General features: G+C 46.3%; 1 protein-coding gene across 1 annotated transcript in view; it reads right to left on the reverse strand.

The window, feature by feature from the left end:
• Positions 1-418: 418 nt before the first annotated feature.
• GRHPR (glyoxylate and hydroxypyruvate reductase) overlaps positions 419-14,213 on the reverse strand; it is a 64,637-nt gene continuing 50,842 nt past the window's right edge. Inside the window, exons 6-9 of the mRNA XM_073591611.1 lie at positions 6,261-6,365; positions 6,021-6,156; positions 3,295-3,425; positions 419-654 (exon numbers count right to left, since the gene is read on the reverse strand). Coding sequence (XP_073447712.1) covers positions 533-654; positions 3,295-3,425; positions 6,021-6,156; positions 6,261-6,365 — 494 coding nt within the window. The 3' untranslated portion in view covers positions 419-532. The remainder of the gene's footprint in view (positions 655-3,294; positions 3,426-6,020; positions 6,157-6,260; positions 6,366-14,213) is intronic.

The following is a 14,213-nucleotide window of genomic DNA, read 5'->3' on the forward strand; positions in this document are numbered from 1 at the left end:
AATTACTGTGCATTTCACTTTGTTTACAGGCTACTGCAACCTTAAAAAGGAGATATCATCACGTGCACACACAATTGTGATCAAGCTGGCATGTTCAGATTGGGTACACAGTCCACTGAAAACAGAGTAATGACTATGCAAGATGCCTATCTATATGGAGGTTCTATGACTTATTATCATAGCAAATACATATTTTAATCAAAAGTTTAAAGATGTACAAAACGTGGAGGATTTTCCAAACGTCTGTTAAATCTAATCACGCTAAAGAGCCAGTAGTGTTATTGAACCCGCTGTGACATAGGCCACAAGTGAGGTTTTGGGGGGGGTAGCAGGTGGTGTCTGTTTCAGATTTAAAATGTATGTTTTCCTTTTTACTGCACTTATTGTGTATATACCATTTTTTGTTCAGACAACTGTAGTAGTTTTGTGTTTTTATTATTCAGAACTTTAAAACAATGGTTTAACCAAACGATATAACTATGAATTATCTAGCACAAAGTACAGGCATGATGTTCATATCCAGCTCACGTCTTCAGATCTTAAGTTCACTTGGCATCTCCAGCCCAGCCAAGCCTCTCAGGAGATTATTTACTGCCAGCACAGACATGGTATTCCTTGTACTATATGTGGCACTTCCAATATGTGGTAAGATAACTGCAGGAACATAAACACAATGAATTATATAACAAAGAAAATTATATATTTTCAGATGGTTAACCTTGTACACAAAGCCATTCATTTACAGACTAAACGCATAAACGTGCAAGTGTTTTGTATGCAACTAAAGTTTCTTCCTCTTAAAGTGTTACTAAACCCACAACAGTAAAATCAGTGTGTATATGCAGTAAAGCATGATTGTTATACTCACTGTGGTACCTAAGGGATTAATCCTCTGCATTGTGTAAAAAGGTTGTTCGATCCTGTCTTCTCTCATCATCTCCTTCCACTGTCTCAAAAAAATAATCTGATATTTACAGAGCCAGGGGACAGGCTGCGTATGCTCAGTTTGGTGTGTATTGTTAGAGAGGTTTTTTTTTTTTCCTGGGAAAGTGCATGTAATCAGCACAGGGCCAATTAGCACTGTCCAGCTAGAGGGTCAGAGGTCCTGCATTCTCATTGGACAATCATGTTAAAATGAAAACTCCTCCTACAAGCTTTTACCAGACACTCATAGAAGTTTGCTCTAACTGCTGATGAAAAAAAAGGTATTTAGCAGTTTATATAATTGCATTTCCATGTTCTGTGTACTCTGGGAGACTAGATATAGTGAATGCAAGGTCCTGGGTTTAGTGACACGTTAATCTTTTGCTGAACTGTACATGGCATGCATAGGAAAAAACACACTGCAACAGTAAAATTTGCCCTTTAAATCTTATTTTACACTCATTCCCCTGTCCTACCTTTATACGTAAATCTATTAAACACAGAATGAGTGAATTATAGCAGGCAGTCAGGCTTGGGGGGCATATGAGGACCCCATTTTCCACACCAGGGATGTGAACAGCTTCCCTTATAGTAGGTCCAGCCAAGCCATTGATGCAGTAGTCGAGGTTTAAGGCAATATTTCCAGCCGACTATGGGCAGAGGGATCTGTAAGCAACATTAAGGGACAAATCTCTGCCTTGGTCATTCTGTTTCAGGGACCTTTGGGTCTCACACTCTAGATAAGGCCTTTGTTTAGGGAGTGCACACATCTCTTGCCCTGTTTGCTCCCCCGTATCCCCTTGAGATCTCAATCTAGTTATTTGACTCTTCAGAAGCTGCCCTCTGAGCCTTTCAGGGATATTGCCTTGTTTGACCTCATCTGTAAGGTGGTCTTTCCTGTGGTCATCACCTCTGCAAGGAGAGTCTGAGTTGGCAGCCTTATCCGGTAAGGAGCCCTTAAGCCTCGTACACAGGATACGAATATCGGGCGAATTATCGTCCTTTTTTTTTTTTTTTTTTTGCATGCGAGTCTCATGTGGAAAAACAATAGGTTACCAAAGTTATGAAAATTGTCTAACAGAACACAACTTCGGAAGTGATGTAATGTGTTGTGTCATTTCCAAGCATGCATGTCTTGGTCACACAATTTTTTTCATACAAATAATACAGGCATTCCCCGGGGTTACAAACAAGATACGTTCTAAGTAGGTTTTTCTTGGATGGAACAGGTAAATTTTTTAAATGCAACTTGGATAGCATAAGGTAGGGTTAACACCCCTGTAATGTTTGTTTTGCTGTTTGTGCCCCTGGTCGGAAGATTTCACCTCACTTTGTCCATGTGACAATTGGATTTTGAAAGTTTTGTGTTATTGTGGAAACAAGGATTGGTGGTAAAGCTTCAGTGGAGACCCTTTTTTTCCCCATGAGAACTCTTACAGAAGTGAATTTCCCTTCCTGGGGGTAGATTTCCTCTCACTTCCTGTTGTCTCCCTCTGCAAGTATGAGTTGGATGCACAGTGCCTTAAAAAAGCATATATAATTTTATCTAATATAATTCTTCACAGATTGTTTGAGAATTAAAAAAGTTATTCACTATTAGCACATTTAAAATCAGACTGGCTGTAAGGATTATAATTTGTTTTTACATTTTCAGAGTGACAATTCAATACATGAATCTCTTTAAAATAATTGGTGAAAGGTTTAATAGATAGATATAGATAGAGATAGAGAGATAGAGAGATAGAGAGATAGATAGAGAGATAGAGAGATAGAGAGATAGAGAGATAGAGAGATAGAGAGATAGATAGAGAGATAGATAGATAGATAGATAGATAGATAGATAGATAGATAGATAGATAGATAGATAGATAGATAGATAGATAGATAGATAGATAGATATATCTAGATAGATAGATATATCTAGATAGATAGACAGATAGATCTAGATAGATATATATATAGAGATATCTATCTATAGAGATATCTATCTATCTATCTATCTATTTATTTATTAGGGAATCAATCTGCAAATTAGGCATAATTTAATTTGTTTTCATTTTGTCTAAACAATACAGTATTCAGGCAGAATCATAGTTTATTAATCAAGACCATCTGTATTCCTGTTCTCTGCGCATCAGAGAGATCTACATGGATGTATTCAGACAAAACAAAAATTTGCATTTTGAGGATTTGCCTAATTTTATCTGATATAATTCTTCACAGATTGTTTGAGAATTTAAAAGTTATTCACTATTAGCACATTTAAAATCAGACTGGCTGTAAGGATTATAATTTGTTTTTACATTTTCAGAGTGACAATTCAATACATGAATCTCTTTAAAATAATTGGTGAAAGGTTTAAAACAGTACCACAATTCTTCAGACTCAGCAATGGGTGAGTTGTTGGCAGGGGTTCAGGAGTAGTAACATCTAATCCAGCAGCTGCAATCTGTCCACTGACCAGTGCCTGGTACAAGTCTTCCTGGTTCACTGCAGAGCCTCTGAAAATAACAGATTAGCATATACATCTAGAACTCTATGTAATCTGGAAACTCAAGCAAATTCGCAAACTGTCATTAAATGTTTATAGTTGTAATTTTGCACACATTCCTAAATGTAAAATAAATCTACACATTTAAAAGCGGGACAGGGAAGCTGAAGGCAGCTGACGCATATTTCATGCCTGCTGGTGCTATTTTAAGACTGGCACTGCTTCCACAACCTCAATCATTGATCAATGTCATGCCCTTTGCCATGTCTTTCAACAACCTGTGATATTGGCTTGCATGAATATACTGTATTACCGTCATTGCAACAGGCTTTTCTTCAAACACTTAACTGTGGTCACAGTTATCTTACAGAATTGCAATGAAAATGCCAGAGCAGGTATCTGTAAGTGCCTGTACAGCATTTACCCTATTAGGGAACCAGCGGGCTCAAAGCTCACTATGCTATATTACGCAAGTGGTGGCTAGCTCCTATGGTCAAAAGCTATGGCCCACCCCATCTGTACTGTGTATAGGACCTGCTGCAGCAAAACGACATATGTAAAGAAAAAAAAAATGACATTTAAATTGATTTTCCCTGTAAGCTTTCTTTATTTTGTAAACAACGGCTTGGGGAGCCAGTCTGTATGATGAGGCCACAATTTAGTGCACTCGGAACAAGATTAGAGATTTTTTTGGATAAATTCTGGTGTCTCTTTGGCAGCCTTTGGATGGAAATAACACATTTTTGCACCACAGTGAGCCAGCCTTATGTGAAGAAGCCAAATTATTAGTACACTCAGGCCAAGATTAACAATTTTTTTTTTTTTAGATAAAGTCAATGACCTCCCCTCCAACCTCATCATTACTGGAGACAACTTGGCAATAAGCTGCGGCTGGGGGAACATGACTGCCAATTTGTTGCTCATTAGTCTTCTCCCCTCTCTGTAGGCTAGTGTTTCTCCCTTCCTCAACCTCAGAACCAATATCAGAATTAAGTAATGTCTGTGCATCGTCAAGGAGCAAGTGGCTAACGCTGTGTTCAAATAATTCAGCTGACTCCTCCATGCATGATAGCTGAGGACAAGGAGGCAGAATAAGCCACTTTGGCAGCCGCGGTGGACTGCGCACTAGTCTCAGCTTGGGTGATGGAGGATAAGGATGGTTTAGTAAGCCAGTCCGCCACCTCCTCTGCATGCTGTGGCTGGATAGCACGGGCCACATCGCTAAACAGAGACAAATGTGCCCTGCTTGAGGACAGACCACGTCCACCTTTGCCTGTGGACACATACGCTGCTGGTCCCCTCATAGTGGCCTGGGAACATCTGACTCTCCTTGTTGGCCTCCCAGACATGATGGGGGCTTATCACCCAAATTTAATAGAAACTGGGAAATGTGTGATTGGATGCCCTTTGTTGAATGAAAAGTGGTGTTTGGTGTGCTTTAAATTGAGGACCGACGCTGACAAACGTAAAATCTATTAAAATAAAAAAGGGGAAACACCAGTGTCACAGTCAGAAAAACTGGCTGACAATTTTTAAAAAATGGGGCGGCCGGGGACAAATAAAAAAAAAAAAAAAAAGGATGTACAGCACTAAATGTTATGTAATGCTGTGTTAAACACTGCACTACAATAACACACTTCAATGACACTACACCATACTGACACACTATACTGACACTCTACACTCAGAGTCACAATAAGTGAATACACTAACTCGCTAGCAGCAAACCGAGTCCTATGCTATCTCCACTCCAACAACAATGCAAAAGATTCCTATGGGAAAGACATTACTTTGTCCAATCAGGGCTTTGACAGTGCTCTGTGCCCTAATTGGCAAAGCCTTGCACCTGGCCAGCGGTCAAGTGCATCCAATTAGGGCCCTAGAATGCACTGTGCAGCACGCAGGGTACTGTGGGGAGCTTGGCAGTGAGTGCTCCTGCTGAAAACCTGTCCCGGTCAACAAATTTGCATGCAAAACACCAGATTGCCTCCCAATGCTGCTACTCCAAGTCTGAGTTCTGGCTATAGAGGAGATAGCAAGAGGCAAATATCAAGTCAAGTTCTGGTACTTAGAGTAGTTGCAAAAAAAAAAAAGATTACTGATCTATGTTGCAGCAACAATATGATCTTTTGTCTTCAACAACTTGCAGAGCCAATACGAAACCCAGCAACCAACCACCTCGGCCACATCATGCACTCTTGATTATTTTAAAATGCAGATATATGGGTAAAAACTCACATTGTATGCATGTGGCTAAAGACATGCAATGGCCATAGAAAATAATGGTAATCCTTCCTCAGCAGGCACCAAAAGGAAGATCAGGCTGCCATTATTTCTTATAGCTGTTCCATGTCTGTAGCCTTTGAGTACGTGCCAGGTTCATGCTGATCGTGTGCAGTTACAGAGACAAGGTTCTGCTCGACAGGGCAAGGCCATTGTTAGGGAAGCTGCATTTTACAGTCATTTAAAACACTTTATTGCATTTCTTTTACCGTTGCTGAGGCTGAGGGCAGCAGTTGCTGTGTTTCATATAAGAACATACTTGTCCTTTATTGTCTTAACAGGTGAGCTGAGGAACACGTTGAATGTATTACAATTGACCTACCTACTGATGTTAATGAAAACTGATGATTTCTTCATTCTTTGAAAGAAATCCTTGTTACATAGGCCTTCAGTCTCAGGGGTTAAAGAGCAGGACACTATAACAAAATCTGAATCCACTGTAAGCTTTTCACAAGATACTAAATCACAGAGAAGAGAGAACACATTTGATTATTAATACGTTAACTATTAACATGTCCTTTGTCTTTAGAGGAAGTAGAAATGTAGATGTCATTAATATTACCATATTCAGCATTAACCTCTGCAGCACATTCAGGTCGGGGCTGACGTCCTGTGTATAAAAACTTTTTTACACCAAAAGGTTTAAGACGTTGGGCAATAGCTAGTCCTAAAGATAGGAAAAAACAAAACAAACATTAGACTTACCGGTAACTGTATTTCTATGAGCCTTTCAGGACAGCACTATGGAGAAAGCATAGCTCCACCTCTTCACAGGAAACACTGCCGTGACAACGCCCCTTTAAAAGCAGCCGCTTCCACCATGCCGTCAGTCATACTCAAGAATTCCTCTGACCTGCTAAAAGATACAAGCAAAACATCAGAGTACTCGAGATTATATATCCCTATACCAAATATAACCGGGTGGGAAGAAGCTGCTGTCCTGAAAGGCTCAGACTTACCAGTAACACTATTTCTAAGGTTTTTTTCCCCTTTGCCTTTCAGGACAGCACCATGGAAATGATAACCGAGAACTTACTTCAGGGCAGGACTACAGCTTGAAGGTCCTTTCTGCCAGGACTGATCCGAGGCCGACAGAAGATCCAACCTGTAGTGCCTTATGAATGTGGAGAAGCTGGACCATGCGGCTGCCTTACAGATCTGTTATGGTGATGCCCCAGCTCTCTCTGCCCAGGAAGCCGCCACTGCCCGTGTGGATTGTGGTAATATCCCCTCTGGAGGTTCTCTCCCCAACGCAAGTTAGTCTTCATTGATAGCCTGCTTGAGCCAACTTCCCAAGGTACCCTTCAATGCTCTTTGCCCTTTATGCATCCCTAAGTACAAGACAAACAAGGAAAAAGCTTTCCTGAGATCTTTTGTTGCTTCTAGGTATTTCAAGAGGCACCTCCTGACGTCCAAGGTGTGAAAAGCCTCTTCTCCCGGGCCTGAGGGCGCAGCACAAAATGTTGGTAGCACAAGCTCCTGCATGTGGTGGAACATGGAGGGCACCTTTGAAAGAAAACCTGGATCAGTTTTCAAAACTATCCTGTCTGGGAGGCATCTGAAAAAGGGCTCAGCATTTGATAGGGCCTGTATCTCACTGATCCTACGGCTGAGGTAACCACCACTAGGAGAATCGTCTTTAACGCAAGTAGCTTCAAGAAGGCTTCCTCTAACGGTTCAAAAGGAGCCTTTGTGAGGCCCTGTAGAATCAAAGACAAATCCCAACTCAGGAAGGTTTTCAAAGGTACTGGCCTAATTCTGGCCATGGCTTTGAAAAAACAAATTATTAGCGGTTCCCTGGATAAAGTTTTCTCCAGAAAAACGGATAATCCTACCACTTACACCTTGAGGGTGCTTGTTGCCAGGCCTTTCTCCATACCCTCGTGGAGAAATGATAGCACAGAAATTAAACTATTGAAATCAAAATCTTTGCTGGAACACCAGGAGTTATAACACTTTATAATAAATTGACCTGGTCACCTTCTTTCGACTTGACAGAAGGGTGTTGAGAGTCTATCAGACAAGCCTCTGCGTCTTAGCAGGTCCTCCTCAGAAACCAAGCCGTCATGGTTGAGGTATGCCGGGTCTGGATGATGGCGATAACCCTGACTCAGAAGATCCTACCTGACCGGTAGTCTCCAGGGGGCTTCACTGATAGGCTCAATAGTGCTGAGAACCAAGGCCTTTTTGGCCAGTAGAGTGCGATGAGAATCAGATCTGTAGATTCTATTCTGAATTTCACTAGTACCCATGGAATCAACTGGAATGGGGGAAAGGCATAGGACAGGGGGAAGTCCCATTTGTGTTCTAAAGCATCCAACCCTAACGCTTGATCCTCTTTGGAGCGAAAAGAAGTCAGGCATCTTTGCATTCTCTTGGTTCGCAAATAAATCTACCTGAGGTAGCCCCCCAACACCTGGTAATCATCAGAAATATTTCCTAGTTCAATGACCATTCGGACTCCCTTACTTTGTTTCTGCTGAGGAAATCTGCTAGGAAGTTATGATTACCTTCCAGGTGAATTGCCACTAGTGACACTAGATTGGGTTCTGCCCAAGGTAGGATCTGATGCGCCAACTCCAAAAGTGCCCTGCTCCTTGTTCCTCCCGGTTTTGTCAGGTAGAGCACATCTGTCATGTTGTCTGACAACACCTGTACATGATGACCTTCTAAGGACCGCCGGAAGACTAGGAGACTCAGGTGAATCGCTTTCTGCTCCCTCCAGTTCGAAGATCTCCTGGCCTCTGCCTTGGACCATTCACCCTGGGCTGTATGTCCCTCGAGATGGGCTCCCCATCTCCATGCACTTTTGTCTGTTAAAAGCTTGGATATTGGAAAGGTCCAGGGAAGACCCCTTGTGAGGTTCCTCTGATCCGCCCCACCATCATAGGGACCTTTTCGCTCTTGCCCCCAGCTTAATCTTTTTCTCTAGCGACTCTTGATGGGATCATTTTTGAAGTATATCCCATTGAAATCGGCGAGCATAAAGTCTGGCCCACTGCACTGCTAGAATTGCTACTGTAAATAACCCCAGTACCGACATGGCCCCCCTTACAGATACTTCCATGTTGGACTGAACAGATTTTAAGGCCAGCTGAACTTTCTCTATTATTTTCTTTGTTGAAGGAAAGAAACTTTGTATTTTTGAATCTATTTCGTACCCTAGAAATTCTACTCGCTGGGCCGGTGTTAGATTTAATTTCGGAAGGTTCAGCAGCCAACCCAAACTGTTCAGGTGCTTCTGGGTTATTTGCAGGTTGGTTGCTACTTTCACCTTGGATTCTGCCAAGAGTAGCAAGTCGTCGAGGTAGGGTACTATGGCAATCCCTTTTAACCTCGGGGGCTCCAAGTCCTCTGCCAGGACTTTTGTAAACACTCTGGGTGAGGAGGAAAGGCCAAAGAGTAGGGCTCCGAACTGGAGATGAGAAAACTCCCCTCCCAGGTTGACTACCAGGTGTAAGAACCTTTGAGATGATTCTGCGATTGGGATGTGCAGATACGCGTCCCTTAGGTTGATTGACGCCATAAAGCAGATGGGGGCGAGCAGAGATCTCACCAAAAAGATGGTGTCCATCCGGAATCTCTAGCATCTTATAGTAACGATTTGTTCAGGATTTTCAAATTTAAGATCAGGCGGAACTTTCCCGAAGGTTTCTTGACCAGAAATATATTGGACTATAATCCTTCTCCCTCCTGCTTATTGGGGACCTGGATGATAACCCCCTCCTGCACCAGTTCCCTCAGAAGGGACGTCATTGCCAGGGCTTTTTACGGATCTCTTTGGAGATTTGTTATATAGAAACTATGTGGGAGAGTCTGAGAGAACTCTAGGTCGTAACCTGGTCTTATGATGTTCAATACAAAAAGACTCGCTGTTGCTTCTTTCCAGACTGGAAAGAAAGCCTAAAGCCTTTCGCCCACCGGAAGGCAATCCTCATTGCTTTTTTTGCAACTGGTTCTGGGGGTCTGAAAAGAACTCCCTCCCACCTCTACCTCTCTGGGAATGTCAAGGCTTCTTTTGTCTCTGCTCTTTTTCTTTTTGGGTCTGGTGATAAGGACGAAAATTCTTCCTTGGTGGGATTCCTATTTTCTTTGTCAGAAAGACCTTTTGTCCGCCGTTCTATCTAGTACGGTTTCTAATTCTGGCCCAAAAAAAAGGTCCCTTGTAAAGGGGATTCCACAGAGTTTCGCCTTTGAAGTCCCCAGACCAAGTTTTGAGCCACAAGGCCCCTCTGGCCCAATTGATCAGGACGGAGGATCTTGCCGAAATTCGATGGACTCTGCTGAGGCTTCAACGACGTACTTAACCGCCTTAATGCCGCGTACACACGAGCGGACTTTCTATCCTACTTGGTCCGGCACACTTTCCGACGGACTTTGTCCGCCAGGTGCGCCGGACTTTAAAACGAACGGACTTGCCCACACACGCCGGGATTTTCCGGCGGGCTAAGTCCGCCCGTCTTTCCGACGGACTTTCGCCGGAGTTCCGGCGGACTTTCAGAATGAACGGACTTGCCCACACACGGACAAGTCCGTTCATTTTGAACGTGACTCAGGTGCGACGGGACTAGAAAAGGATGTCAATCTTGCCGCTTTTATCGGCTAGATTGACACCTTGCGAGCCCCGTCGCGGGGCATACCAGGCCCTTAGGTCTGGTATGGATTATAAAGGGGAACCCCGCTACGCCGAAAAAACGGCGTGGGGTCCCCCCTAAAATCCATACCAGACCCCGATCCGAGCACGCAGCCTGGCCGGTCAGGAAAGGGGGTGGGGACGAGCGAGCGCCCCCCCCCCTCCTGAACCGTACCAGGCCGCATGCCCTCAACATGGGGGGTGGGTGCTTTGGGGGAGGGGGGCGCCCTGCGCCCCCCCCCCCCAAAGCACCTTGTCCCCATGTTGATGAGGACAAGGGCCTCTTCCCGACAACCCTGGCCGTTGGTTGTCGGGGTCTGCGGGCGGGGGCTTATCGGAATCTGGGAGCCCCCTTTAATAAGGGGGCCCCCAGATCCCGGCCCCCCACCCTATGTAAATGAGTATGGGGTACATGGTACCCCTACCCATTTACCTAGGAAAAAAGTGTAAGTAATAAAACACACCACACAGGTTTTTAAAATATTTTATTAAACAGCTCCGGGGGGGGGGGTCTTCTTCCGGCTTCGGGGGTCCCTCCGCTTCATCTTCTCCCGGCGTCCGGTTGGTTCTTCTCCGCTCTCCGGCCTCTTCTCCCGGTGTCGCAGGTCTTCGGCCGGCCCCTCCGCTCTCTTCATGTAGCTCTATTGCGAGCGGAGGTCCGGACTTCTGGGCTTCTTGGCTTCTTGGCTTCTCTTCTCTTCTCTTCCCCCAGATGTTGACACGACGCTCTCTCCGGCTGGACTGGTCTCTGAGGGCTGCGTTGTGACTTATATAGGCGGAGACCCCGCCCCCATATGATGTCACAGTCCCTGGGCATGCTGGGACTGTGACGTTTTAGGGGGCGTGGTCGGGGGGCGTGGTCGACCACGCCCCCTAAAACGTCACAGTCCCAGCATGCCCAGGGACTGTGACATCATATGGGGGCGGGGTCTCCGCCTATATAAGTCACAACGCAGCCCTCAGAAACCAGTCCAGCCGGAGAGAGCGTCGTGTCAACATCTGGGGGAAGAGAAGAGAAGCCAAGCCAAGCCAAGAAGCCAAGAAGCCAAGAAGTCCGGACCTCCGCTCGCAATAGAGCTACATGAAGAGAGCGGAGGGGCCGGCCGAAGACCTGCGACACCGGGAGAAGAGGCCGGAGAGCGGAGAAGAACCAACCGGACGCCGGGAGAAGATGAAGCGGAGGGACCCCCGAAGCCGGAAGAAGACCCCCGAAGCCGGAGGAAGATCCCCCCCCCGGAGCTGTTTAATAAAATATTTTAAAAACCTGTGTAGTGTGTTTTATTACTTACACTTTTTTCCTAGGTAAATGGGTAGGGGTACCATGTACCCCATACTCATTTACATAGGGTGGGGGGCCGGGATCTGGGGGCCCCCTTATTAAAGGGGGCTCCCAGATTCCGATAAGCCCCCGCCCGCAGACCCCGACAACCAACGGCCAGGGTTGTCGGGAAGAGGCCCTTGTCCTCATCAACATGGGGACAAGGTGCTTTGGGGGGGGGGGCGCAGGGCGCCCCCCTCCCCCAAAGCACCCACCCCCCATGTTGAGGGCATGCGGCCTGGTACGGTTCAGGAGGGGGGGGGGGGCGCTCGCTCGTCCCCACCCCCTTTCCTGACCGGCCAGGCTGCGTGCTCGGATCGGGGTCTGGTATGGATTTTAGGGGGACCCCACGCCGTTTTTTCGGCGTAGCGGGGTTCCCCTTTATAATCCATACCAGACCTAAGGGCCTGGTATGCCCCGCGCTCGCCGCAATAGGAAGATTTGTTTTTCCTATTGCAGCGAGCGCGAGATGCAATACCCTGCCCTCGTGTCGTATTTGGTCTGTCGGACCAGCCTACACACGAGCGGGCTTTCCGTCGGACCAGCACACACACGAGCGGACTTTCCGCCCGAAACTGAGTCCGACGGAAAGATTTCAAACATGTTTGAAATCTAGGTCCGGCGGGCTTTTGGGAAGAAGTCCGCCGGAAAAGTCCGCCGCCGCCCACACACGGGCGGATTGTCCGGCACACTCTGGTCCGCCGGACCAAGTATGCCGGAAAGTCCGACCGTGTGTACGCGGCATTAGGAGCGAAGAGAAGGATTCTAGTAAATCTTTCCTGGAGGTGCCTGCCTCCACATGCCCCTTCAGGTGTTCCACCCAGCATTCGAGGTTCCTCGCCACTACCATAGATGCCATGGCTGGCTTAATATTGGACAGGTAGAAATACCAGGCCTTCTTTGGGAGGGAACCTGTCCTTTTGTCCACTGCGTCCTTGAAAACCCCCCCATGTCCTCAAAGGCTAAATCGGTATGCCTTGAGACCTGGGATAAGGCCGCATCAATGTTTTTGTTTTTTTATTCCAGATGAACGACTCGTCCTTTTCAAAAGGAAATCTTTTTAGAGACTGGGAGAAAAATTGCCCCTTCTCTGGGTCCTTCCACTCCTTTTTTTACTGTCTCCGTCAGAACTGGACTGGAAAAATAAGATTTTACAGCTTACCTGTAAAATCCTTTTCTTTGAAGTACCTCACGGGACACAGAACCATAGTAATTACCGTATTTATCGGCGTATAACACGCACTTTTTTCCCCTTAAAATCAGGGGAAGATCGTGGGTGCGTGTTATACGCCGATCCCCACTCTCTGTGTGCCAAAAAAGCCACGAGCGCCGCGAAAAAACCGAGCGCCGACGGAAAAAAACGAGCGCCGACGGAAAAAAACGAGCGCCGCCGAAAAAGACCGAGCTGAGTGCTCGGCTCCACTCGCAGTCACGCCGCCCCGCCTCCCTGCTGAGGATGAGAAGCGAGCGCTTCCGAAAAAGGCCGAGCCGAGTATACTGTACTCGGCTCGGCTCGCAGTCCCGCCCAGCTCCTTTGATGGACATAACACTCCGTCCAATGGCAGGACTGGGCGGGACTGCGATCGGAGCCGATCCGAGTACACAGTATACTCGGCTCAGTCTTTTTCGGAAGAGCTCGCTTCTCATCCTCAGCAGGGAGGCGGGGCAGCGTGACGAGCCGAGTACACAGGCTCTGTCAATCGGCGGCAGATTTAAATGGCGCGAACAGCGCAAGGCTGCACTGGGCAAGGCTGCATTGGGCAAGGCTACATTGGGCAAGGCTACATTGGGCAAGGCTGCACTGGGCAAGGCTGCACTGGGCAAGGCTGCACTGGGCAAGGCTGCACTGGGCAAGGCTGCACTGGGCAAGGCTGCACTGGGCAAGGCTGCACTGGGCAAAGCTGCACTGGGCAAGGCTGCACTGGGCAAAGCTGCACTGGGCAAGGCTGCACTGGGCAAAGCTGCACTGGGCAAAGCTGCACTGGGCAAGGCTGCACTGGGCAAGGCTGCACTGGGCAAGGCTGCACTGGGCAAGGCTGCACTGGGCAAGACTGCATATGACTAAGGGCAAGGCTGCTTATGACAATGGGCAAGGCTGAAAATAGACACTGATCATTCTGCAATGATGGACAAGGCTACAGATGAACACTGATGAGGCTGCATTGATGGGCATTTAAATGTAAGTTTTTTTTTTTCCCTTAAACTTCCCTCCTAAAAGCTTTTTTCCTTAAAATGCTCTCCTAAACTTGGGGTGCGTGTTATACGCCGGCACGTGTTATACGCCGATAAATACGGTACTATGTGGGTTATAGGCCACCTTCAGGTAATGGACACTGGCACACCCTAAGACAGGAAGTCCACTCCCTATATAACCCCTCCCACTACTGGGAGTACCTCAGTTTTTGTAGCAAAGCAATACACGTGTATACCAGAAAGAGGGGAGGGACCTCTGTGTCCCGTGATGTTCTTCAAAGAAAAGATTTTACAGGTAAGCGGTTATAAAAATCCTATTTTCTTAATCATACATCACGGGACACAGAGCCATAATAATTACTATGTGGGAT

This window comes from Aquarana catesbeiana, linkage group LG01 (genome assembly GCF_042186555.1).
Source record: "Aquarana catesbeiana isolate 2022-GZ linkage group LG01, ASM4218655v1, whole genome shotgun sequence".
Lineage (NCBI taxonomy): Eukaryota > Metazoa > Chordata > Amphibia > Anura > Ranidae > Aquarana > Aquarana catesbeiana.